Consider the following 26,677-nt stretch of genomic DNA (forward strand, 5'->3'; position numbering starts at 1 on the left):
CATCAGTCTTCTTGAACCAAGGTTATCTTTTCCTGGATGCCCTAGATTGGACACTTCTAAAGACTTGTTTTAACTGGGACATTTTCTTGGCCTTAGAACTGTAAATTAGCAACTTATTAAATTCCCCTTTTTAAAAGCCATTCTGTTTCTGGTATGTTATATTCCAGCAGCTAGTAAACTAGAACATCAATAGTCAAGGTTTCCCATTGCTTCACTGCAGAGATAGTAAGGGCTGGGACTCTGCCTGAGTTACTCCCTGCTTTGCCATAGATCCCTAGTATGGAGATTGGTTCTGTGGAGTATATATGATGTGCCACCAGAGCTCCATCAAGGAAGAAGTTACCGTGCATCTTCAGGCCCACAACACTGTTAGGGTATGCCTCAGTTGCAGAGAGCACCATCTCCCAAAGCCATCACCTTTCCAGGGAGATCCATATTTAGTGACTGAATGAGACAGAGGGTAGTGGTTAAATTGTGCCCCCCACCCCAAATATGTCTTTTTCCTAATCCCCAGAACCTGTGAATGTGACCTTATTTGGAACAAGGGTCTTTGTGGATGAAGTGAAGAATCTGAAGATGAGATCACCCTAAATTTAAGGTGGCCTTTATTCCAATGACAAGCATTCTTATAATGGAGAATCAGAGGGAGAACTGAGGCTCATATACATGGAAAAATTGGCCATCTGAAAATGGAGGCAAAGACTGGAGTGATTCTGCTGTAAGCCAAGGAACACCAGGAGACCCAGAAGCTGGAAGAGGGCAGGAAATGTCCTCCCCTAGAGCTTTCAGAGAGAGCATGACCCTGCTGAAACTTCGACTTCAGACCTTTAGCTTCCAGAATGGTGAAAGAATGAAGTCTGTTTTTTAAGCCACCTAGTTTATGGTAATTTGTTAGGGCAGTCAGAAGAAACCAAAACACAGAGGTATGAAGACCCCTCCCCCATCTGGGCCCCCAGTGGGATGACTCTGCTAAGCAATATTCACTCCAGAGGTCACCACTGGATTCCCGGGTATTTGTCTGCCTGCATCATGGCTCAGCTTCTGCAGCTGCTCTGTCCTTTCTGCCTTCTTCCTTCTAAACAGGGTCCACGCAAGCTCTACCATGCTGTTTCTGCATAACACAATGTGACACACCAAAATCTGATATTTGTTAAATGAATGAGTGAAACAAACTGTGAGTTCCTGGATGACAAGAGCTGTGTCTTATTCATATTTTCAACCTCAAAACTTAGTAAGTGCTTTGTGCATAATAGATGTTCAATAATAGTTTGTCAGATGAAAGAGAGACTGCATGAATATGCAGATGCATTGAATTAAATCTGAAGATTGAAATGATTTTTGCTTAAACATTTTTGTGTATTCATTGTGAGCCTAAACTGAGAAGGGAAGGAAGGAAGTCAGGGAAGAAGGTGGAGAAGAAGCAAAGGAGGGAGGGAGGACAGAAGGGAGGATGAAAGGATAGATGGATAGAAGAAAGGAAGGAATGAAGGAAGGAAAGAAGATTGATTAATTGTTGCATGCTATGTCATGAAGTCAGCTAAGTGCTGTCCTCAGGCTCATATGAAACAGGGGTGGAAGGGACATAGCCTCTGTGAAGGACAGCTCTTCCCCTGAAGGGCAACATTTTTGTTCCTGTAGAGCAAAGACTCTCCCCATCGCATGCAGAAATAATTTCACCACCCTGCCCCCAGCCATTCTGACATAAATCCTTATGCATCACCATTTTCAGTGTGAAAAGCAAAGATAAAACAGAAGTGACATGTTCAAACAAGGCAGTGGAATGTGGGTAAAGGAGAAAGCATTCCCACTATTTTCAACAAGTGAAAAGACCTTGAGAAGGAGATGGGATTTCAAAACTGCTCTACATCGTAGCATGTTTCAGGTGAACAGGAACGTAGAGGTCATGCATTTCAGTATCTTATTTTATAGATAAAGAAAATGGGTTAAGAGAGATCAAGTGATTTTCTCAATGTCCTGCTTAGTGGCAAAGATGAGGCTAGAACCTCAGTTTTTTCCAGTAAATCTTAATAGTGTTGTAGGAAGGAAGGAGTGAAATGTGGGAAGGGGAAGTGAAGGAGGGAGGGGAGATACTGTCAAAATGAACGGGTTTTTGGCATATGTAATGGTGGGTAATAATCAGGTTCTGGTTAGATGCTTTGGACATATTGCATCAATTATTTCCTACAATATCTATGTGAAGTAAAATCTGTTATCTTCATTTTATGGTCAAGGATGTGAACTCAGAAACATCAAGTAAATTCCCCAGTAAATGGTGCAGCTAGGATTCAAACCCTGGCCCTTCTAACTCCAATGACAATGCTCTTATTAGGGCAGCATGTTACAAGCCTGAAGGGTGGGATTAAAGGACAAAGTTGAATGAAGGGATAGTGATAAGTGAGTTTTCTGGGACGAGACTGGAAAGGAGAGCTGGAGTCAGGCCTGCATAGCACAGGAGTGAACAGAAAAGGGTCTTAAGTCTTGGAGTGATAAGAACAGGACAAGGAAACCTGTCTTCTTGACCCTGAATACCTAAGGAGACAGGAGAAGAGGGCAGCAGAAGGAAAGGGCAGCAAAGTCTAACTCTGGAGTTGGAGGCAGGGGCTGGTGTTACAGGTAGAATACTGGGCAGGTAGAGGGGATCATGAATCCCTGGGAGAGATGATAATTAAAACGCAGTTGCCTCAAGGTCTTGACTCTGGAAATGGTGAGGAATAGATGTGGAAGAAGGAAGAAACACAATGGGGTGGGAGGAACTGGGGCGGTCAGAGCAAAGGGCTGCATAGAGGTCCTGAGTGGTGAATGAGGGGCTTCCTTTTCCAAGAGCACAAAAAATGGGCATTCCACCTGAGGCCACAGAAAGCTAGACCTCGGAGAAGGTTCCAGGATGGTCCAAAGCAACTCTGCTATGAGTACAGTTAACTTGAGGGACATTTGCTTAGAGGTGCCTCCATTACATCTCATTATCTTGGTCCAGACCCTGGCTGTCTCACATAGGGACCTTAGGAACAATTTCTTAACTTGTCTTTGGCCTCTTCCATTCTGGTTTCCCCCCTCCAAACCACCTGCCTTTTTTCTAAAAGGATCTTTGCAACCTACAAGTCAGATTTGATTGCTATCTTAGCTTAAACCTCAAAATTTCAAAACTCATACACTGATCCATGCTATTCCTCTCCTTCCTCTCCTACCCTATACCAGAATCACTTTGAATGTTAACATTATTCCTTCAACATGGTGGAAGTTTTCTATGCTCCTGTATAGTCTGATCCCTCTCCCTAAGACACTATGGTTTCCATCCTTTACCCTTACTTTTTCTTTTAATGCAATTTTATTGAGTTGCATTCACATACCACACGATTATCCAAAGCATATAACCAATGGTTCACAGTATCTTTTGTGCATTCATCAGCACCACTGATTTTTGAAGATTTTCATTACTCCAAAAACAATAAACATAAGAATAAAAAGAAAAAGAAAAGGAAAAAAGAGCACCCAAATCATCGCATACCCTTTATCACCCCTAATATTTATTTTTTGGTCTTTATTTTGTTACGCATCTGTCCATACACTGGATAAATGTAATGTCAGTCACAAAGTTTTCACAATCACACAGTCACATTGTAAAAGCTATATAGTTATACAATCATCTTCAAGAATCGAGGCTGCTGGAATATAGTCAACAGTTTGAGGGATTTCCTTCTAGTTACTCCAATATATCAAAAATTGAAAAGGAATGTCTACATAATGCATAAAAATAACCTACAGAATGACCTCTTGACTCTCTTTGAAATATCTCAGACACTGAAGCTTTATTTTGTTTTAGGTCTCTTTCCCCTTTTTGTCAAGAAGCGTTTCTCAATCCTATGATGCTAGGGCCAGGCTCATCCTTGGGAGTCATGTCTCATGTTGTCAGGCAAATCACCTCCACTTTTAATAAAATTTGAATTATATAAAATAAGGCAAGAAAGAAAAGAAAAAGTAATAGAAGAAGTGAGACAAATAGAAAACAAATAATAGCACAGTAGATATAAACTCAAATAATCATTACTTGTATTAAAAGTAATGGTCTAGTTTGATTCCCAGTGCCTGCCCATGCAAAAAAAAAAAAAAAAAGTAATGGTTTAAATACTCAAGTAGAAGGTAAAGATTTAATAGGCTGGATTTCATAAATAAAAACTAATTAAATAGTGTTTACAAGAGACAAACCTTAAATATAAGGACTCAGAAAGTTTAAAGTTTAACAGAAGAGAGGTTCATATACTTCTATCAGTAATTGACAGAAAAAAAAATTCAGTAAGAATAGAGAAACTTGAAAAACCTGAATGATAAACTTGAAATAACTGACATATAGAGCTATATACATTATTTTCAGAAGAATATAGAATATTTACCAAGACATACCACAGGCTGGGCCATAAAGAGGTGTCGACAAATTTCAAAGGATTGAAACCATTCAGTGAATACTTTCTGACCACAGTGTGAAGTCAGCTAAAAATCAACACAGAAACAAGGTTAAAAGGAGTAGATTGCACATATCCTTGACTTTGCCTTCACCTGTGTGTTTCTGGAAATGGCATACTCAAATTATGATAGCAGCGAAAAAATGTCTTTGAGGAGGAATTAGGGAACATATGACATATGATAATCACTTTAGTTTCAATAAAAGAGGAACCTTAAGAGCAGCATCAAATGGAACCAAGCACTTCTACAGCAGAAGTTAAACCAAAGAAGTCTAGGAAAACGGATAAAGTTCCTCTTCCTCAAAAGAATGAGCAATTCAAAACTTGCTCAAAACCTAAAGTACCAGTGATTCACTTGCTAACCATTTTGCCTCCAATTAATATGGTACACGAGGACATGTGTGAAAGTGTGCCAATGTTTTGAGTATCAATAGTCCAAAAACAAAAGAGGTTTATCTGAGGCTCCAGCAACATGTTTACCTTGAGCAAAAACAGGATATTCCTGACACACTGCAGAAGGCCAAGCTGCAATCATGGTCGAAGAATTGCAAAACAATGGCCAAGACAGGAAAGGGTGAGAAAAGGGAGAGAGAAGAAATGACTAAAAGAACTGAAGTGATAACTTCAGCTTAGGAGTCAATGTTGGCATCATGGACAAGAATTGTTGCAAAAGCAATTAGCCTAAGTCTTAGCCTTCAGCCTAAGACTGTGAATTCATGTTCCATGTCTACTTCTGTTCAGACCTTTTTGCTGCAAGCCTCTGGTATGGTCCATGGCAGAGTTCTCTCTGCAGTTAGAAGGGTTGGATTTGCCTAACGTTCCATTCAGGGCAGGCCTGGGTACCTGACACTCCCAAGACGATGATCTCTCTCTTTCATTTATAAAGTTTGCACTTCCACATCTGCAGATGTAGAAGACACTATGTTGTGCCCTGAATGTATGAAGAGAAACAAAAGGTTAATTAAAAGGTTAATTGTAATTGAGAAGGAAAAGCAATCTGCTTTGAACACACCACTGTCTTTTTGGATGGGCAACGTTTTAATAATCAACAAATGACTGAGAGTCCATAGCTAAACTGACTAGCATCCTGATGATTGATGTGCTGTGTCCTAAACATCCTCAGTTTTAATTGCTTTCTTGAGTAAAACTGTGAATTTCTGGACTCTGGACTTTGCATTTACCAAAAAGTGACTGCTACCTCAGCTTTTTATGAATTGGGTTTAGGAAGAGGTTTTCCTGCCCTCACCAATTAAAATGCTTCTCCATGTATTGATTCCATAAAAATTACTGCTAGTGGGAAGTTCAATTACCAAAAAGTATCCATAAATATTTTAACATAGTGTGTATCTACATAGAACATGTTTTTGCCACTTTAAAAATTTTTATGTGTGTATATCCACAATATTAAAAAAAAATACTTGGGGATACAGCATGAAATATTTCTCATTGTAATATTGAACAGCTAGCTTTGCTCCATCATATTGTGTGTGTATTTATACAATGAAATTTCTACACATGGATTTGCTGAGTAAAAGAAAAGCAACAGAAATATAACTGGAAAGTATTCAGATGTTTGGAAATTTAAGAATATACTTCTAAGGGTGCACAGGTGGTTCAGGGGGAGAATGCTCCTTCCATGCGGGAGACCCAGGTTCAATTCCCGGAACATGCACAGCCCCACCCCCCACAAATACACACACACACACACACACACACACACACACACACACACACACACTTCTAAATAATGTATGGGTTGCTGCGTCCGTGAGGGGTGGCTAAGCTGTGCGCTGGAAGCGGACTCCGAGGGCTTCTGGTAGGCTGGGCCCCTCCACCCAGGCCAGGATCCGAAGTGGGGCCGGAAAAGTCCGTAGTTTCTTTGCCTCCAAACAGAAGCGAGGGGAAGCGCGTGCACCATGGGGCCTGGCCGGTGTTCGCTTCTCGCACGAGCCCGCCCACTCGCCAGCTGGTCTGCTGCGCTCTGTGCGTCAGCGTCCCGCTGGCAGGTCCCGCAATGCTGTCTCTGGACTCTTGGTGGAGGTGAGCAAGCGACAGTGGCAGCCTGGAACCTGAATTTCATAGAAACCTCTTCTCTTTCTAACAAATCAAGCTAAAGATCCCGTGAGAGTGGGAGAAATTGTTGTTTTTAGGATAGAAGGAAGAGAGATTCCTGTACTCCACCGAATCTTGAAGAGTCATGGAAAGCAAAATGGACATATCAAGTTTTTGACCAAAAGAGATAATGATGCAGTTGATGACCGAGGCCTCTATAAACAAGGACAACATTGGCTAGAGAAAAAAAGATGTTGTGGGAAGAGCAAAGAGATTTGTACTTTATGTTGGGATTGTGATGGTCCTTATGAATGACTATCCTAAACTTAAGTATGCAGCTCTCTTTTTACTGGGTTTATTTGTGCTGGTCTATCGTAAGTAAGAAGTCTGCCTTGCTGTTCCTGGGAAGATGCTGTAATTTTTGTTACTGAATGTTTGGAGTAGATATTGGTCTGTGATTGATGGAATGGAGGGCACACATCCTGGCGCTTCTCGGCAGTGCTAGTTTGCATTCGTTTATGTTTCCACAGCAGAGTATGATGTGCATCACAGAGTGCTCTCAAGGGGACTTTCAGCCACAGGACTTAATCCGTTTTCATTGTCACTCGTCCACATTTTTGTACATCAGTTAATTTTTTACATCAAGAGTGTGAGCCAAAGCCCCAAGTGTTTGTATTTTGAAGTCAAGCTTCACTTCTGAAGTGCCTAGAGAGTTCTGTAAATAAAGATGCAGTTTGCATGAGTTTGAAGCAGCCATTCCCCCTTATAATGGGAGTGGCATGGACTGAGGTGGTCGTAAATCTTAATTTTTCAAAATTTTGACTAAAATACTTTTCACATTGGAAAAAAAATAATGTGTCATCCCGCAGCTATTCCAACAGCCTCCTTCTGGAGGGTCCACTGTTAACAGGTCCTTTCTTAGGTCAGTCCTGAGCACATGGCTCCTCCTTAAAAACCGCTAAGGAGTTTTTATGAGGAAATGGTGAAATGGGTACCCTCGTTCATGGCTGGTGGGAATGTAAAATGAGGTGGAAAATAGTTTGGCAATTCCTCAAAAAGTTAAACTTAGGATTACCATATGACCTGGCAATTTCACTTCAAAGAACTTGAAAACAGAGACTCGAGCAGATACTTGTACACCAATGTCCATAACAGTATAACCAAAAGATGGAAACAAGTCAAGTGTCCATCAACAGATGAATGGTAATCTAAGTGTGTTTAATATGTGGAATGGAGTATTATTCAGTCGTGAAAATGAATGAATTTCTGATACATGCTACAATGTGATGGAACCTTGAAAAATTTATGGTAAGTAAAATAAGCTAGACACAAAAGGACAAATATTATATGATTCCACTTAACGTGAAATATCTAGAATGGATAAATTCACAGGCAGAGAAAGTAGATTAATGGTTATCAGGAGCTGGTGGGGGAGAGGAGAATGGGGAGTTTTTACTTATTGAGTGCAGAGTTTCCATATAGGGTGATACAAATTTTTGCAAATACATAGTGGTGATGGTTACACATTAATGTAATTAATGCTACATAAGTGTGTATTTCAAAAAATGATAAAAATAGCACTTTTTGATGTCATATATATGTTTCCACAATAAAAAAAAAAAACCTATTTTAAAGAAAAAATCCCCAGGACTCCTCACTGCTTGCAGAAGGGCTTCTCAACCCAAAAACTACATATAATTCAGGAAATCTTTTTTCAAGTTACATTTTATTAATCCAAACAACATCTGTATCTATTGGAAATAATTCATAATGAAATGGGACATTACTTCTTCTGCCCAAAGATGATGATTGCTGCGTATTAGATTTCAGTAATTCTCCTGTTCTTGCTCCACCTTCCCCTGGAGGTTCTACTGCTTTTGATTTATGGTTCTAATTCATCACAATTTAGCCACCTTTCCAACCTGAATCTCTGCATCACCCTTTTTTGCATCTTTTTTTCCAGCCAAATGGGTGGATTGCTGTTCCAAAAGCATACTCCTCCATGTCCACATGCTCTCTGTGTTTCCTTGCTCTAATAGCCTTTCCCTGACACTATCTCCCCTCCTTCTACAGCTGCTCAAATCCTCCCAATTACTCACGCCAGCAGAATCATCTACAGATGCCATGGGCAGGCTCCGGGAATTGAACACGGGTCTCCAGCACAGCAGGCAAAAATTCTGCCACTGAGCCAACAATGTTTTTAAAAGACCAAATTTGCTGGCTCTCATTCCCGGTTCCCTAATATTGAGAAAAGGCCCAGGTGTCTGTATTTTTAATTGTACCAAATGAGTTTTTCCAATGTTAAATAAACATACTTTTAGAACATAATTTTATTGTATGTATAGTATCCATTGCACATATAACACAATTTTCCAGCCTATCCTTATTTTTAAATTTCTGTAGGTTTACAGAAAAACATGTAAAAAATATAATATTCCCATGTACACCTCCCATCTCATTATTTATACTTTGCATAAATATGGTACACTTGTTATAATTTGAAAAAGAATATTTTTGTAATTGTCTTACTAACTATACTCCATTGTTTACAATTGGATTCACTGTTCTACAGTCCTATGCTTTATCTTTTAGTTTTTATTCAGTTAACAGATATATGACCTAAAATTTCCTTTTTTAACCACATTCACATATATAATTCCATGCTGTTAATTACACTCACAGTGTTGTGCTACCGTCACACCATCCATTTCCAAACTTTACAATAAACCTAAATGGAAATCATGTACAATTTAATTGTACCTAGCCCCATTCCCTACCCCCAGATCTGCCCCTGGTAGCCTACATTCTAGATTCCAACTCTATGAGTTTGCTTAATCTAATTATTTCATACAATATTTGCCTTATTGTGTCTGGCTTATTTCATGCAACAAAAAGTCCTCAAGGTTCATCCATGTTGCATTATCAGGACTTCATTTCTTCTTACCACGGAATAATGTTCCATCAGATGCTTATATTACATTTTGTTTATCCAATTCATCACTTGAGGGACACTAAGTTTGCTTCCATCTTTTGGCAACTGTGAATAATGCTGTTATGAACATCAGTGTGCAAATATCTGTTCAAGTCCCTGGTTTTCAGTTATTTTGCACATGTATCTATTAGAGGGATTATAGGGTCATGTGGTAATTCTATACATAGTTTTCTGAGGAACTGCCAAACTGTCTTCCACATTGGCTGCACTATTGTCCATTCCCACCAGCAATGAATGAGTAGTCTCATTTCTCCAAATCCTCCTCAACACATGCTTTTCTGGTTTCTTTTAATAGTAGCCATTATGGTTTTCATTTGCATTTCCTTAATAGGTAATGAAGCAAAGCATCTTTTCATGTTTTTTTTTTTTGCCATTTGTATATCATCTTTGAGAATGTCTATTCAAGCCTTTCGTCTATTTCAAAATTGGGTTGTTTGTCTCTTTTGGTTGAGTTGTAGGATTTCATTATGTATTATGGATATTAAGACCCTATCAGGTGGTTTCCACGTATTTTCTCCGATTGAGTAGGCTGCTTTTTCACTTTCTTGACAATGTCCCTTGAAGTAAAAAAGTATTTAATTTGAGGAGGTCCCATTTATCTATGTTCTTGTGTTACTTTGCTTTTGGGTTTTACCTAACACAAGATCCTGAAGATGCTTCTCTACACTTTCCTCTAGGAGTTTTAGAGTCCTGGTTATTATAGTTAAGTCTTTGACCTATTTTGAGTTAGTTTTTGTATATGGTATGAGAACGGGGATCTTCTTTCACTCTTTTGCATATGGATTTCAAGTTCTCCTAGCACCATTTGTTGAAGAAACTATTCTTTCCCGATTGAGCAGACTTGGCAGCCTTGTCAAAAATCAGTTGGCCATAGATGTGTCTATTTCTGATATCTCAATTCAATTCCATTGGTCAGTATATCTATCCTTGTGCAATGCCTTGCTGTTTGATCACAATGGCTTTTAAATTCAGGTAGTATGTCATCCAACTTCATTCTTCTCTTACAAGATGTTTTTGTCTATTCAGACCCAGTCACCTTTCCAAATGAATTTGATAATTGGCTTTTCCATTTCTGCAAAGAAGGCTGTTGGAATTTGGGGATTGCATTGAATCTGTAAGTCAATTTGGATAGAATTGACATCTGAACAATATTTAGTCTTAAAAATCCATGGCCATGCAATATCCTTCCATTTATTTAGATCTTCACTGATTTCTTTTAGTGAAGATTTGTAGTTTTCTGCATGTATCTTTACATCCTTAGTTAAATTGATTCCTTGATAATTGATTCTTTTAGTTATTGTAAATGGAATTTTTTCTTGATTTCCTCTTCAGATTTCTCATTACTAGCATATTTAAACACTACTAATCTTTTTATGTTTATCTCATAATCTCCCACTTTGCTAAATTCATTTGCTCTAGTAACTTTGATGTAAGCTTTTGGGGGGAATTTCCATATCATTTGTCATCTGCAAACAGGACAAGTTTTTCTTCTTCTTTTCCAATTTGAATGCATTTTAGTTCTTTATCTTAATGGCTCCAGCTAGAACTTCCAGTATTTTCTTAGATACAGTAATTACAGTGGGCATCCATATCTTGCTCCAGATCTTAGAAAGCTTTCATTCTTTCATCATTGAGTACAATGTTAGCTGTGGGTTTTTTCATATACATATTTTATCACATTGAGGAAGTTTCCTTTTTTTCCTATTTTTCTAAGTGTTACCAGAAAAGATGCTGAATGTTGTCAAATGCCTTTCTGCATCAGTCAAGATGATCATGTGTTTTTTCCCCATGAATTTGTTAATGTAGTGTATTATTACATTAATTGATTTTCTTGTGATGAACCACCTTAGCATATCTGGGATAAAAACCACTTGAATATGCTTATAATTCTTTTAATATGCTGTTTTATTCAATTTGCAAGTATTTTGCTGAGGATTTTTGCACCTATATTCCTTAAAGAGATTGAGCTGTTATTTTCTTTTCTTGTGTATCTTTATCTGGCCATGGTGATGTTAGCTTCATTTATTGAGCATACACAGATTGATTACATGCTTAGTCACAGAATGTATGAAAGAAAATGGTGGAACGAGGTATAGGTGACTTGTAAGTTCAAGTCTAAGTTACTGCACATGTCAGGTAGACCCACTTTGGTTAGATCCAGTCCAAGTCATCAAGATAACTTTAGATTTGGGGTGGGTTAGTTCTGGGATGACCCAAGACCCTTCATTGATAAACATTAGGGGCTGTCTTTAGCGATTACAAGATTCTAAACTTGAAAAACTGGATAACTGGGTACAAATGAAGTTTAGTCACAGAGTTTTTAACAGTCACGGAGGCAGAAGATAAGGGCTATGCAGTTATTATCAGAGATCAAGGAAGCTGGATTACAATTCAGAGATTTCGGGTATTTCCCCTGTCTACTCCAATTTGCCAGAAAGCAAAAAAGGAATATTTACATAACGAGCCAATAATCAAAATTATCCCTTAAATCTTGATTTCTTGGTTACAATTCCTCCCTCTCATTTGATAACTACCTCTTAATCTTGAGGGACATCTAAGTGACAACTCTCTAACTGCTTCAAAGCTGAAAAAGTGTGCTGTTATTAAGGGACAAAGAGATGAAATTATGAAACCGGTTGTTATTCTTGGAGATTCTGGTATCTCTGACTTTCAGAGCTTTACTGGCATTGGAACAATCTGGAGGTTTCAAAACTCTGAAAAAACAACTTAATAAGTAAAATTTTATAGGGCACAAGATATCTTTCATGGTTTCCAGAAACTGTTGGTTGGTGTTTGCCATATTGTGGCAGTTTGCAATATCTGGCTGAAACTTGTATAAGAGTAACCTCTAAAATGACCTCTTGACTCAATTTGAAATGTCTTAGCCATTGGATCTCTCTTTCTTTGCCCCCTTTCAGTCAACTAATCCATGATGTCAGGGCCAAGCTCATCCTTGGAACTTATATGGTGGCATATTTTTAGGACTGATCCATTCTCTTTACTTATAGTTGGTTTGTTGAGGTCTTCCCTTTCTCTTAGAGTCAGTGTTGGTTCTTTGTGGTTTCTAAGAAATTGTCTATTTCATCTATTTTGTTTAATTTGTTGGCATACAGTTGTTCATAATATTCTTTTATGTTCCTTTTTATTTCTGTGGGATTAGCATTAATATCCCCCCTCTCATTTCTAATTTTATTTATTTGTGTTGTCTCTCTTTTTTCTTTGTAAATTTAGCTAAGTGATTGTCAAATTTATTGATCTTTTCAAAGAACCGACTTTGATTTTTTTTAACTTTTTAAAAAATTATGGAGTATAATATATATACAAAAAAGCAATAAATTTCCAAGTACATCCCATCAAGTAGTTATAGAACAGATTTAAAAGTTTTGTATGGGTTACAGTTCCATGAGTCTTCATTTTTTCTTCTAGCTGCTCCAAGACACTGGAGACCAACAGAAATATCAATATAATGATTCAGCAGTCATACTCATTTGTTAAATCCTGTTTTCTCTGTTATACTCCTTCTTCTCTTTAAATAATGTATATACATAAAAGAAAGGAATTTTAAAGTACATCGGAACAATTAGTTGTAGAATAGATTTCAGAGTTTGGTATGGGTTACAATTCCACAATTTCAGATTTTAATTTCCAGCTTCTCTAAGGTACTGGAGTCTAAAAGAAACATCAGTAAAATGATTCAGCACTCGTACACATTTGTTAAAGGCTACCTTCTCTATATAACTCCATCATCACCTTTGATCTTTCTTCCACTCTTTAGGGGTATTTAGGTTATGCCCATTCTAATTTTTTCTTGTTGGAAGGGCCTGTTATTAATATGGGATAGGTTATGGAACTAGTTGATGTTCTAGAAGGGCTGGCCCCTCTGCATTTCAGGACTTATCTGGTCCAGGGACCCATCTGGAGGTTGTAGGTTTTGTAGGGTTACCCTAGTGTGTGGAAGCTTTGTGGAATCTTATAAAATGCCCTAGGTCTTCTTTAGGATTGGCAGGAATGGTTTTGGTTGAAGTTTGGCGATGTCTAATTGAAGCATGTGTATGTGTGACCTCCAGAGTAGCCTCTGTACTCTATTTGTACTCTCTCAGCCACTGATACTTTGTTTGTTACACTTCTTTTCCCCCTTTTGAACAGGATGGCATTGTTGAGCCTATGGTACCAGGGCCAGTCTCATCCCTAGAAATTATCTTCCATGCCACCAGGGAGACTTTCATCCATGGATGTCATGTCCCACATAGTGGGGAGGGCAATGGTTTCACTTGCAAAGTTGGGCTTGGCGAGAGAAAGGCCACATCTGAGCAAGAAAAGAGGTCCTCTGGAGGTGACTCTTGGGCATACCTATAGGTAGGCTAAGCTTCTCTGCTACATACATAGGCTTCACAGGAGTGAAGGCCTCAAGATCAAGGACTTGGCCTATGGATTCAGGTGTCCCTAGTGTTTGGACAGTATCTGGGATTTCTCCAGTAGTAAAGTTTAATAATTCCATAATGATTCTCTCATCCCCCAAGGGACTTTGCCAATTTTTTTAATTATCTTCTTAATATACTTTGAGATGTATCCAGGAGTTACATTAAGCTATACAAGATTAAAGGCTCTCACTCTTATTCTGGGATCCCTATGTTTGGATTGTTTAAATGATCTATCCAGGCAGATTGAGTTTGATTATGTGCTACAGAAAATCTAGATTCTAGACACAATAAAACTTTCTTCCTTTGGTCTCAAAGAGTAGGTGAAGTTCTAAAATACAGGCAATGTCTTCCTTACCCATGTATTCTGAATTATCTTAATCTCTATCTAATTGGCTTCATTCTTATCTCTAAATACCAGGTTACACATAATATAAAACAGCCCCCTCAAAATCCAGAAATAACAATTACCACTCCGGACTAAATGTGACTGCTAGCTTACAATCTAGGCCCTCATTTTCTTATAACTATTTTCTAAATGAGATCATACAATATTTGCTGCTTCATTTCTGGCTTATTTTGCCTCACCAAATGTCCCACAGGCTCGTTTACATTGTTAAATGCCTCCCAACTTTATTCCTTTTTTGTAGCAGCACCGTATTTGTTCATATGTTTACACCATTGTTTGCCAATCTATGTCTCAGTCAGTTCGTCTTTCAGCCACCTCTATCTACTGGGTCTCATGTATAATGTTGAAAATCAACAGTCCATCAACACTCTCAATTTTAAATGATTTATTTGTTCCCAAGAGAATGATAGCCACTCTCACCAAATAGAAAATCCAAACCTCACCCTAACTCTTGTCCCTCCTCCCATTATGTACCCCTGGTATTGGTATAGTACTGTTGGTGTTTTCCTATTAAACATAGTCCAGAGCATGTGGTAACATTTCTCCCCCTATACTCTGAAATTATACACTCTTTGCATAAGATTTGTACCTTTGCAGTAGTTCATGCAAGAACTTACCTTTGTTTGTAGTGTTAATTGGTAGGACACATGAAACTATACAACCCCTTTCAATCATATTCACCATCAATATGGTAATATTAATTATAGACCCACTAGTGTACCGCCTTCACTTCTGTCTATTCCCTTGCAATTAAGTTCAACCTCATTAGCAAACTATTCACCTGTCTCAAGCTTCTCTGTGTGTCTAGGTCCCCTATATTCTGTATTATAAGCCTCTGATTTTACCTTTATCATAGTCATAAAATCATAATCATACAGTATCTGTCCTTTTGTGTCTGGCTAATTTCACTCAGAATTATGTCCCCAAGTCTCATCCATCTTGTCATGTGGTTCAGGATGTCTTATTGCTGCATAATAGTCCATCATATGTATATACCACATCTTGTTAATCCACTCGTCTGTTAATGGGCACTTGGATTGTTTCCATCTTTTAGTGATTGTGAATAGTGCTATGAACATCGGTGTGCAAATGTCTGTTTGTGTCACTGCTTTCAGCTCTTCTGGGTATATACTGAGTAGTATTGCCAGGTCATAGGGCAACTTGATATTTAGTTTTCTGAGGAACCGTCAAACAGTCTTCCATAGTGGCTGTACCATTATGCATTCCCACTATCAGGACATAAGTGTCCCACTTTATCCATATCCTCTCCTACATTTACAGTTTCCTTTTTGTTTATTAGCAGCCATTCTTATAGGTGTGAGGTGGTATTTCATTGTAGTCTTGAACTACATTTCCCTTATAACTAATGAGAGTGAGCATCTTTTCATGTGCTTTTTAGTCATCTGTATTTGCTCTTCAGAAAAGTGTCTATTCATATCTTTAACCTACTTTATAATTGGGTTGCTTTTTCTTTTGTTGTTGACTTGTATAATTTCTTTATGTATACAGGATATCAAACCTTTATCTGATGTGTGATTTCCAAATATTTTCTCCCATTGACTTGGTTGCCTCGTCATCTTTTTGACAGAGTCTTTTGAGGCACAAAAACTTTTGATTTTAAGGTGTTCCCATTTATCTATTTTAGCTTTTGTTCCTTGTGCTTTAGGTGTAAAGTTTAGGAAGTTACCTCCTATTACTAGATCTTGAAGATGTTTCCCTACATTTTCTTCTAGGAGCTATATAGTACTGGTACTTATGTTAAGGCATTTGATGCAATTTGAGTTAATTTTTGTATGGGGTGTAATGTAAGACATTCTTCTGGCTATGATAGCCAGTTCTCCCATGCCCATTTATTGAAAAAACTATTTTGTCCCACTTCAGTGGATTTGGGGACCTTGTCAAAGATCAGTATACCATGGATTTGGTGGTCTGTTTCTGCACTCTTGATTCAATTGCATTGGTCAATACTTCTATCTTTATGCCAGTGCCATGCTGTTTTGACCACTGTGGCTTTATAATAAGTTTTAAAATCAGGAAGTATTAGTGTTCTAGTTTGCTAACTGCCAGAATGCAATATACCAGAAACAGAATGGCTTTTAAAAAGAGGAATTTAATAAATTGCTAGTTTACAGTTCTAAGGCCGATAAAATGTCCCAATTAAAACAAGTCTATAGAAATGTCCAATCAAAGGCATCCACGGAAAGATACCTTGGTTCAAGAAGGCCGATGAAGTTCAGGGTTTCTCTCTCATCCGAGAAGGCACATGGTGAACACAGTCATGGTTTCTCCCTTGGCTGGAAGGGCACATGGCAAGCACAGCATCATCTGCTAGCTTTCTCTCCTGGCCTCCTGTTTCATGAAGCTCCCGGGAGGCATTTTCCTTCTTCATCTCCAAAGTGCTGGCTGATGGACTCTCTGCTTCATGGTGCTGCAGCATTCTCTGCTCTCTCCAAATTTCCTTCATTCTCCAAAATGTTTCCTCTCTTTTATAGGACTCCAGAAACTTACCAAGACCCACCCAAATAGGTGGAGGTATGTTGTCACCTAATCCAGCTTAAGAACCACTCCTGATTAAATCACATCTCCAGGGAGATGGTCTGATTACAGTTTCAAACAAACAGTATTGAGTAGGGATTAATCTGCCTTTAAAAAATGGGATTTTGATTAAAACATGGCTTTTCTAGGGTTCATACATCCTTTCAAATCAGCACAGTTAGTTTTCCCACTTCATTCTTCTTTTTTTTAGGATGCTTTTAGCTATTCGGGGTCTCTTTCCTTTCCAGATGAATTTGGTAACTAGATTTCCAGGACTTCAAAGTAGGTTGATGGAATTTTGATTGGTACTGCAGTGAATCTGTAGATCAATTTGGGTAGAATTGACATCTTAACTACATTTAACCTTCCTATCCATGAGCAGGTAATGGCTTTCCACCTATTTAGATCTTCTTTGATTTCTTTTAACAATGTTATGTAGTTATCTGTGACCAAGTCCTTTATATCCTTAGTTAAGTTCATTCCTAGATACTTGGATTCTTTTAGTTGCTATTTTGAATGGAATTTTTTCCTTACTTGACACATTGGTTAGGTCACTGCTTGTGTATAGAAACATCACTAATTTTTGCACACTAAATTTATGATTTGCCACCTTACTAAATTCGTTTATTAGCTCAAGTAACTTTGTTATAGATTTTCAGGATTTCCCAAGGATAGTATCATGTCATTTGCAGATAATTAAAGTTTTACTTCTTCCTTTCCAATTCAGATGACTTTTATTTCTTTTTCCTGCCTGATTGCTCTCACTAGAACTTCTAGTACAATGTTGAATAATAGTGGTTACGGAGGACATTCTTGCTCATTCCTGATCTTAAGGGGAAAGGTTTCAGCCTCTCATAATTGAGTGTGATGTTAGGTAGGGGCTTTTCATATATGCCTTTTATCATGTTGAGGAAGTTCCTTTGATTCCTACCTTTTGAAGTATTTGTATCAGAAAAGGATGTTGAATTTTGTCAAATGCTTTTTCAGCATCAATCGAGTTGGTCATATGACTTTTTCCCTTTCAATTTTTTAATATGCTGTATTACAGTAACTTATTTTCTTGTGTTCAATTTTCATTGCATTCCTGGTTTAAACCTCACTTGGTCGCGGTGTATAATTTTTTTAATATTCTGTTGGATTCAGTTTGCTAGTTTTTGTTGCAAATTTTTGCATCTCATTAGGGAGATTAATCTGTAGTTTTTCTTTCTTGTAGCATCTTTCCCTGGTTTTGGTAAAGTGATGTTACCTTCATAAAATGAGTTGGATAGTGTTCCTTTTTCCTCAATTTTTGGAGGAGTTTGAGCAGGATTGGTGTTATTTTTTTTTGGAATGTTTGATAAAATTCTCCTGTGAAGCCATCTGGCCCTGGGGTTTTCTTTGTAGGAAGATTTTTTTATGACTGCTTGAATCTCTTTATGTGTGATTGGCTTGTTGGGATCTTCTTTTTCTTCTAAACTATTTCTTAGCTTGTTTGTGTGTTTCCAGGAATTTGTCCATTTCATCTAAGTTGTCTAGTTTGTTGGCAACTTTTGATTTTTAAAATTCTTTCTTTTGCTTTTTATTCTCCATTTTCATTTATTTCTTTTCCAATCTTTGTTATTTCCTCCTTTCTGCTTCCTATTCGATTAGCTTGCTGTTCTTTTTCTATTTCCTCCAGGTGTGCAATAGGTCTTTGATGTTAGCCCTTTATTCTTTTTCAATGTAATAATTTAGCATTGAATTCTTAATGTAAGAATTTAGCATTGAAGTCTTCTAGAGAAACTATAAGTTTCTCTCTCAGCATTGGCTCTGAAGCATCCCGTAAGTTTTGATATTTTGTTTTCTTGTTTTCATCATCTCAAGATATTTACTGATTTTCCTTGTAGTTTCTTCTTTGATCCACTAATTAATAGCTAAATATTGTTTAATATCTAACTTCCATATATTTATGGAGTTTTCCAGTTTTCTGCCTGTTATTGGTTTCCAGCTTCATTCCAACATAGTAAGAGAAGATGCTTTGTATAATTTCAATCTTTCTAAATTTATTGAGACTTGTTCTGTGACCCAACCTATGGTCTATCCTAGAGAATGATTCATGTGCACTTGAGAAGGTCATATATCCTGCTGTTTGGGGGCACAATGGTCTGTATATATATGCTAACGCTATTTTTAAAAAAAAAAAAAAACACATCGATAGCTTTTTATTTAAATAGAAAAATCAAAACTTTAAAGTTGTACTTTAAAAATCATCATTCATGGAAATGATTAAAACAATGTTTTACAGATTCTAAGTTCTTTTGTGAAACATCACTAGTATTTCTGCCAATATCATATGCATGTTAAAGATTTTACCACTGACTTCCAAGTCAAGTGTTAGACATGATTAGCAATATTAACTTATTACAATCGGATCTCTGAAAATTAACTCCCTGCTTCCAAAGTTTGTTATGTTTTGGTTTTAATATACAACAGGAGAATAATCTTAACCAAGCAATGTGATTACTTTGCTATTTTTTCAAATATCATGAGTCTCACTTTCTACAGTCATATATTTCACAGCAGAAAAATGGGTTTGGCAGAGAGAAGTTTAGAAACATAATTTTGCCCCTTTTTATGAGGTTCTATAGCAGTGAATACTGTAGATCCAATAACAGAGGATTGGGGAGGGAAAGAATAATCACGTAAGTCCCACCATCAGTCTCGTCAGGGTGATGGATGAAAAGTAAAATAAACTTTTTGTTTTTCTAAATCCAAATTAAAAATAAGACCTTTCAAAATGTGAACAAACAAAAAAACCTAAGGTAATGCCAAAGGACTATGTGCTTAAATTTACTTAGAAAAATCTCCTGCACTGAAGGAAAATAGTATAAATTACATTACTAACTTCAAAAGTTAGCATGTAAAAAGTACTCTAGCTTCACTCAAACCATTGCCTCCCTATTCTGTAGGAAATGTATAGATCAAACACAAAGGGACCTCAAATGTACTGTTTCATACTATTCTTAAATATTAAAAAAAGGAAAGTAAACTAGCTATATGTGGGTAAGATGAAGCAAACTTTCAGCAACTTAGTATCTTTAAATGATCATACAATTTCTTTAGAGCTGAGCAGTTAAAGTAGAAATAAATACTAGTACACGCTAGAAGAGAAGGTTTAATAATTGATAAAAATGTACAAAAATATTCAAATCAGAAATGCTTTAGAATGTGTACCACGAAGTCAATACTTCTTAGTGAGTACGGAAGATAAAAGACTTCCTCAATGGAAAAAAAAAGGAAGAGAAAGACTGAATTAAAAAAAAAAAAGACAACTCTGATAAAGAAAATGTTTAAGTCAACATTGTTTTGTTTCTTTTAGACAAGGATATTGCAACTATTAAAATTTGGTGGCACTTTCTTTAGTAGGTCCTTAAGGCAATATACTTAAACTAATTTACAATTTGAATCGATGTTAATTTTTTTTAAACATCACCTCAAAATAGATGCTCATTATAATGCCCTCACAATAGCCTTTTTAAAATGTATTCAGGTGTTTTGTAAAAAATAACAATGGTGGCTTTATCACAGTAGTGCTCATTAGCACCACTATAGTTAAGGGTCTACCAGGTTTTCATCAGAAAACACCCATTTCTTAGAAGCTCACCATAAAAGATCAGGTCAGCTTTATCCAGTGGGTAGTGCACAAAAAAGCAGTTCATCAGTTGCTGGTGCTTTTTTTGTACTACTATATATCAAAATTTTTTTCATCATATCTCCAAAAGCCAACTTCTATAAAGTAAATCAAATCATCTCATAACTTAGACTTTAGAACAAAGTAGAGACATCTGCAGTTATCAGTAAATTGCCACCTTTAATCCATCCTGCAGTGCCCTCTGAAAGGGTCACAGAAAGACAATTATGACCGTATGAAAATATGATTCTTGATATAGAATCCAAAGTTATTTTCAATTTCCTTTGCTTTTATAAAGTCCACAATAACAATACTTAAATGCACTTTTTTTTTCTGTGATATAATTAAAACCCAGTGTTATTTCAATTGAACTTCAGTCAATAAGAGTCCCTGGTCTGAATTAGACTTTAAATCATACTGTAAACATATATTTGGTATAATTTATTGATCGTCATCCAGTTGCTCCAAAAGGGTCCTTCTGCGCTTCTCTAATGCTCCTTCACTCAGTTCACTGCCAGAAGTATCCCAATTACCAGAATCCTTTCCAGTCTTTTTCTTAGGTGATTTGTGTTTTGATTCTGATCTTTGCCTAGTTCTTTCTTTTTCATTTTCACGGTCTTTTTCTTTCTTATCCTTCTCTCGCTCAGCATCCGACTCTGGAGAATCAGATTTATGTCTCCTCTTCTTGCTTTTCTTCTTATGCTTTTTTGACTTCTTATAACTTCTTTCAGACTCAGCACTAGAAGAATGTTCTGAGGCAGAACGGGATTCTGATCGCTGCCTCTTTTTCTTTGAATGGCTATCGTCATCATCTGAATCTGACCCTGATCGAGAGCAGGAACGTTTCCTATGATGCTTCTTAGATTTCTTAGAATGTTTCTTGTTCTTTGAATGATGATGCTGACATTCATGCTCAAGCACATGCATAAAATCTTTAAATATTCGTTTTCTTTCTGACTCCAGAGTTATATCCTCAAATGCTGGCTCTTTTACAAATCTCTCCCGGATATCTTCCCAGACAGCATCCAATTCTATTGGAGGAGCAGCTTGCTTTAACATGCTCTTAAACGCAGATTCCTTTCGTTTCATCTTCCGAGCCTCCTCTTTTTCTCTTTCACGTTCTCGGGCTTCTGCCTTTTCTAGTAAATTATTGAAAGCCAATTTAATATTTCCAGCATCTAATGTTGTTGATCTTTTGGTTGAACTGATTATTGCCACAAAGTCTTCAAAAGTAGTATTTACTTCAACTACAAATCCTTTATCCTTTAGAATGTCTTTTATTATCTTCTTCTCATCATGGTAACGTGCTTTAAGATCCTCAACATAAAACTTGAAAAGGTCAAGTGCAGTTGATCCAGGCTGACCAAGCATGTTAGTGAATCTAATGTCAGAACTAATTGTAGGATACAATTCCATCCAAGATGACACAGAATGCAGTTGTCCATGTTCATGCAATTCATCTAAAAATATCTGAAAAGATTCCCTATTTTTACACTGCCGTCTCCTTTCTCTCAGCAAACTTTTCTGTTTTTCTTCTTCTTCTTCCTTTTCCAAAGCCCGAATATGTTCTTCAAAGCCAATTAATGCATCTTCTTTGTCCATATTCTGTAACTCCTCATCTTCTGCAAATGTTGGAGTATCCATCAGATACTGCTGGGCTTCAGACCAAGTAGTAGAGTATGTTACGTTAGCCATGATGTCAAGTATGTTTTTTAAGGCTTCCCAATTTCTTTTTCGCAACTGTTTCGCTTGTTCCTTCTCCTTTTTTGAAAGAAAGAACAGAACATCCTCATAGATTTCAAGACGATCATGTTCTGATATGGATTCCACGCTTCCATTTCTCCAAACATCTGCTCTGCTTTCTTATATCTGGTTGTGGAAGTCATTTTTCATGGTTTTCAAGGAAACGCTGAAAGGACTCCTTAGCTTCTTTGTATTTCGATCTTGCTTCTTCTTTTTCTTCTTTCTCTGTCTGGACCTTATAAGCATTAAAGGCCTGCTTTTTTTCACTCAACTTTGCTAAAGCACTGTATCGTGGATCATTAATGATCATTTTCATAGCTTGCTCCCATGAAGCATTGGATGGTACCCGCTTCTCTTTCAATAATTCTGTAAATGCCTGCTTTGCCTCTTCTTTTGTATTCCAAGTGTATGTTTTTTTTGCTGGTTGACTTTCCTCCTCTTCTTTCTTGGGAGTAAAATCAGTTGCAGTTTCTTGCTTAGATGTATCCTCCCCTGTATTACTACTGGGTACTTCCACACTTTGCTCCTGAACAGTAGGAGTATTAGTAAGTTGTGCTTGATCCTCAGTTGAAATGGTTACTGTATTTTCATTATCTACAACAGTAGCAACAATGGAAGTAACGTCAGGCTCAGGAACAACTGGAACAGTGCCACTGATAGTATTAGAGGTAGAGGTGGAAGCATTGGCACTGGCTTGCTAACGCTATTTTATTCATCATATTTATCATATTATTCAAGTTCTCTGTTTTCTTATTGATCTTCTGTCTAGATAGTCTAAGTATAGATAAGAGTGCTGTATTGGAATCTCCAACTATTATTACAAAGATGTCTATTTCTCCCTTTAGTTTTGCTACAGTTTGCCTCATATTTGAGGGAACTGTGGTTAGGTGCGTAATTATTAATGATTATTTCTTCTTGGTGGATAGCCCCCTTTATTAATATATACTCTCCTTCTTTGTCTCTTTTAAAAAACTTTTGACTTAAAATCTATTTTGTCTGATATTACTATAGCTACTCCAGCTCTTTTTTTGTTACAGTTTGTATGGAATATCTTTCTCCATTCTTTCACATTCAACCTATTTGTGTCTTTGGATCTAAGTTGAGTTTCTTAAAAACAACATATAGTTGAATCATGGTTTTTATTGATTCTGCCAATCTGCATCTTTTGTTTGAGGAGTTTCATCAGTTAACATTCAGTATAATTACTGTAAAGGCAGTATTTACTTAAGCCATTTTGTCCTTTTGTTTTTGTCATATTTTTTGTCTCTCTTTTCCTTTATTGCAACCTCTTTTTCTACAATAGTTGATCTTTTGTGGTATATCTGACCAATCCCTCTCTCATTTCTGTTTGTTTGTATTCTCAAAATAGTTGTGGTTATTCTGGAATTTATAATACACAACCTACATCTTTGAACTACAAATATGATAGTATACCAACTTAGCTTCAATAGCACACATGTTCTCTGCTTCCTTATCCCTCAGCTTCCCCTCTTTATGTTGTTTTATCCCACATTACCTCTATATTTCGCATGTCAGTTATCAGGGAATATGGCTTTTTCTTGTTCAATTGTATTTTGACTCTTATAAGAATTAAAGAGTAGAGGTATATATTGAGGATACAGTGCTATTGGTTTTGCATTTACCCTTTTACGTACCTTCACTGAATGAAGATCTTCATTTCATCACACAATTCCAAGCCACTCTCTCCTATCTTTTCCTTTCAATCTACAGAATTCCCTTTAATAATTCTTGTCAAGCTGGTCTTTTGTTGATAAACTCTCTCAGTTTTATCTGTGAATATTTTAAACTTTCCCTTATTTTTGAAGGACAGTTTTGCCAGATAAAGAATTTGGGGCTGTCAGCTTTTCTTTTTTAGTACCTTAAATGTTTCAAACCACTGTCTTCTTACCTCCACAGTTTCTGATGAGAAATCAGCCCTTAGTTTTATTGAGGATGTTTGTATGTCATGAATCACTTCTCTGTTGGTGCTTTCAGAATTCTCTGTTTATCTTTGGCATTTGATATTCTGATTAGAATGTGTCTCAGTGTAAGTCTCTTAGGATAATGTGGCACTGCTTGGACATATATATTTATATCTTTCATAGGAGTTGAGATATTTTTTTATCATTATTTCTTCAAATATTCTTTTTGCCCCTTTTCCTTTCTCTTTCTGGGGCACCCATGATGCATATGCTTGTGTGCTTTTTGCTGTCACTCAAATCCTTGAATAACTGCTCAACTTTTTCTATTTTTTTCTCTATCTTTTCTTCTGACTGTATGATTTCAATTGTCCTGTCTTCTAGGACACTGATTTTTCTTCTGCCTGTTCAAATATGCTGTTGTATGCTTCTGTTGTGTTTTTAACTTCCATTATTGTGTCTTTCATCTCTATAATTTCTGTTGTTTCTTTTTATTTTTACAGCCATATATCTGTATTTATCTAATATCAGGGCTTCAAACAATAGCAAATGTAAAGGATTGATGATAGTCAAACTCACAATGAGATTTGGATATCATGACACCAGTCTCTCAATAACTGATAGAACAAATACATAAGAAAACAGTAAAGATATAAAGGTGATCTGCTATGCTTCTTTTCAGACTTTCAAATTCTTCTTTATGCTCACACAAAGAAGCATTTTCTTCTTAATATCCTTTAACTCTAGATCCGTATTTTCCTTCATCGCCTTGAATTGATTTAGGAAATTTTGTTTGATTAGTTGTTACAAATTATGTGTCTCCTCTGAAGTTTTAATTTGTTCTTTCTACTAAGCCATATCTTCCTATTTCTTATTATGATTTATAATTTTTTGCTGGTGCCTGGCATCTGATTATTTTGATGTGTTAACTCTAAAGATCAGTTTCTTCCTATCCCTCTTGCTTAGGGTTTTATTGTTCATTGTCATTTGTTAAGGATCATCTTTGATACTTGATCCTACTCATTCCTTTAGTGTAGCCATGCTTAACTGTTCAAATTTTTTCAGCTCCTCTTCATCTTTATCTTGCCATAGATATGCGGTACAACTTTTAAGATTGCACTTATTATGTGATTGTGTCTTCTCCAGGAGAAAGCTTCCTTTCCTCTGTTCCTTCCCTAGGGATTTTTATCTGTTTTTTGTATTTGTGCGGAATTTTCTGCCCAACCTCTATGGTTTGTTTAAAATCTCTCCCTCACTCATGCTCCCTTTTCCTTACATTTTTCAGTTCTGGGACCCATCCTGTCTGACAGCAGTTCAGTCCCCCCTCCCCACTTTTTTCTGTGAGGATTTTCAACTCTGGTGTCTTCCACATTAGAGTATCCTCCCCAGCGACCCAGGTGGGGTAAGTCCAGAAAGGTGAGTATGCCATTTTGAAATTATTATGTACCCAAGAAAAGCCATGTTTTAATCCTGATCCAATCTTGTGGGGGCAACCTTTTCTTTTAATCCTGATTCATATTGTAGGTAGAAACTTTTTATTAGATTATCTCCGCAGAGATGTGACATGCCCAATTGTGGGTGTGATATTTTGATTAGATAGAGACATGACTCCACCCATTCAGATTGGGTCTTGATTAGCATCCTAGAGTCTTTAGAAGGGGAAAACATTTTGGAGAAACCTCAGAAATGGCAGAGCCAACACGAAACTTCAGAGAAGAGCTGACACAGATTCTGACACTTGGAGAACAGAGACAACACTGTTTGGACATCCTAGGATACCAGCCATTGTTGCCATGAGATGTAAAGCAAGCCAGAACCTGGAGACAGCCAAAGGAAGCCAAGTGCTGAAAGCCAGCCCTGGGGCAAAGTGAGGGGCCCTCACAAGAACAGAAGCTGAAAGCAATAGAGGCCAGGAGCAAAAGACTAGCAGATGTGAATCATGGGACTACCCAGCTGACAGAGGTGTTCCTACCCATTGACATTCCTTGAATTAAGGTAGCTTTCCCTGGATGCTTTAGTTTGGACATTTTTATAGTCTTGGAACTATAAACTTGTAACTTATTAAATTCTCCCTTTTAAAAAGCTGTTCTAATTCTGGTTTATTGCAATTCCACCAGCTTACAAACTAAAACAGTGGGTCAGTCCAGAAAGGTCCATTTTGTGTTTAGGTGGTCTAGCAAACAGAGACTGGATCAAGCGTGTGCACCTCTTGCCCCAGGGACCCTTTGAATGTTACCCTCTTCAGCCACTTATGTTGTGCCCTGGATCTCTGCAGACGTGGATCCCTGTGCCTGGATATATGCAGGGACCTAACTCACTTCTGTGAGTGGTTGTCAGTTTGCATCTGCTTCAGAAGGGACATAGTCCATGCTGTTTGTGGACTCCCAAGCTGCATGGTACTGAGTGAGAGGAAGCAGTCCAGGCTGGCACATCCAGAAAGACTATCTCCTACCTAATCTTGGAGGTTCTGTTCCTTTTTCTTCAATTCGGCATTTGTGGAGCC

General features: G+C 37.2%; 1 protein-coding gene across 1 annotated transcript in view; it reads right to left on the reverse strand.

The window, feature by feature from the left end:
* Nucleotides 1-20,575: 20,575 nt before the first annotated feature.
* Nucleotides 20,576-26,677, reverse strand: part of LOC143643975 (pre-mRNA-processing factor 40 homolog A-like) — a 51,284-nt gene continuing 45,182 nt past the window's right edge. The window contains 3 exon segments of the mRNA XM_077112354.1: nucleotides 20,576-22,335; nucleotides 22,338-22,403; nucleotides 22,406-22,952. Coding sequence (XP_076968469.1) covers nucleotides 20,954-22,335; nucleotides 22,338-22,403; nucleotides 22,406-22,952 — 1,995 coding nt within the window. The 3' untranslated portion in view covers nucleotides 20,576-20,953.

This window comes from Tamandua tetradactyla, chromosome 8 (genome assembly GCF_023851605.1).
Source record: "Tamandua tetradactyla isolate mTamTet1 chromosome 8, mTamTet1.pri, whole genome shotgun sequence".
Taxonomy (NCBI): Eukaryota; Metazoa; Chordata; class Mammalia; order Pilosa; family Myrmecophagidae; genus Tamandua; species Tamandua tetradactyla.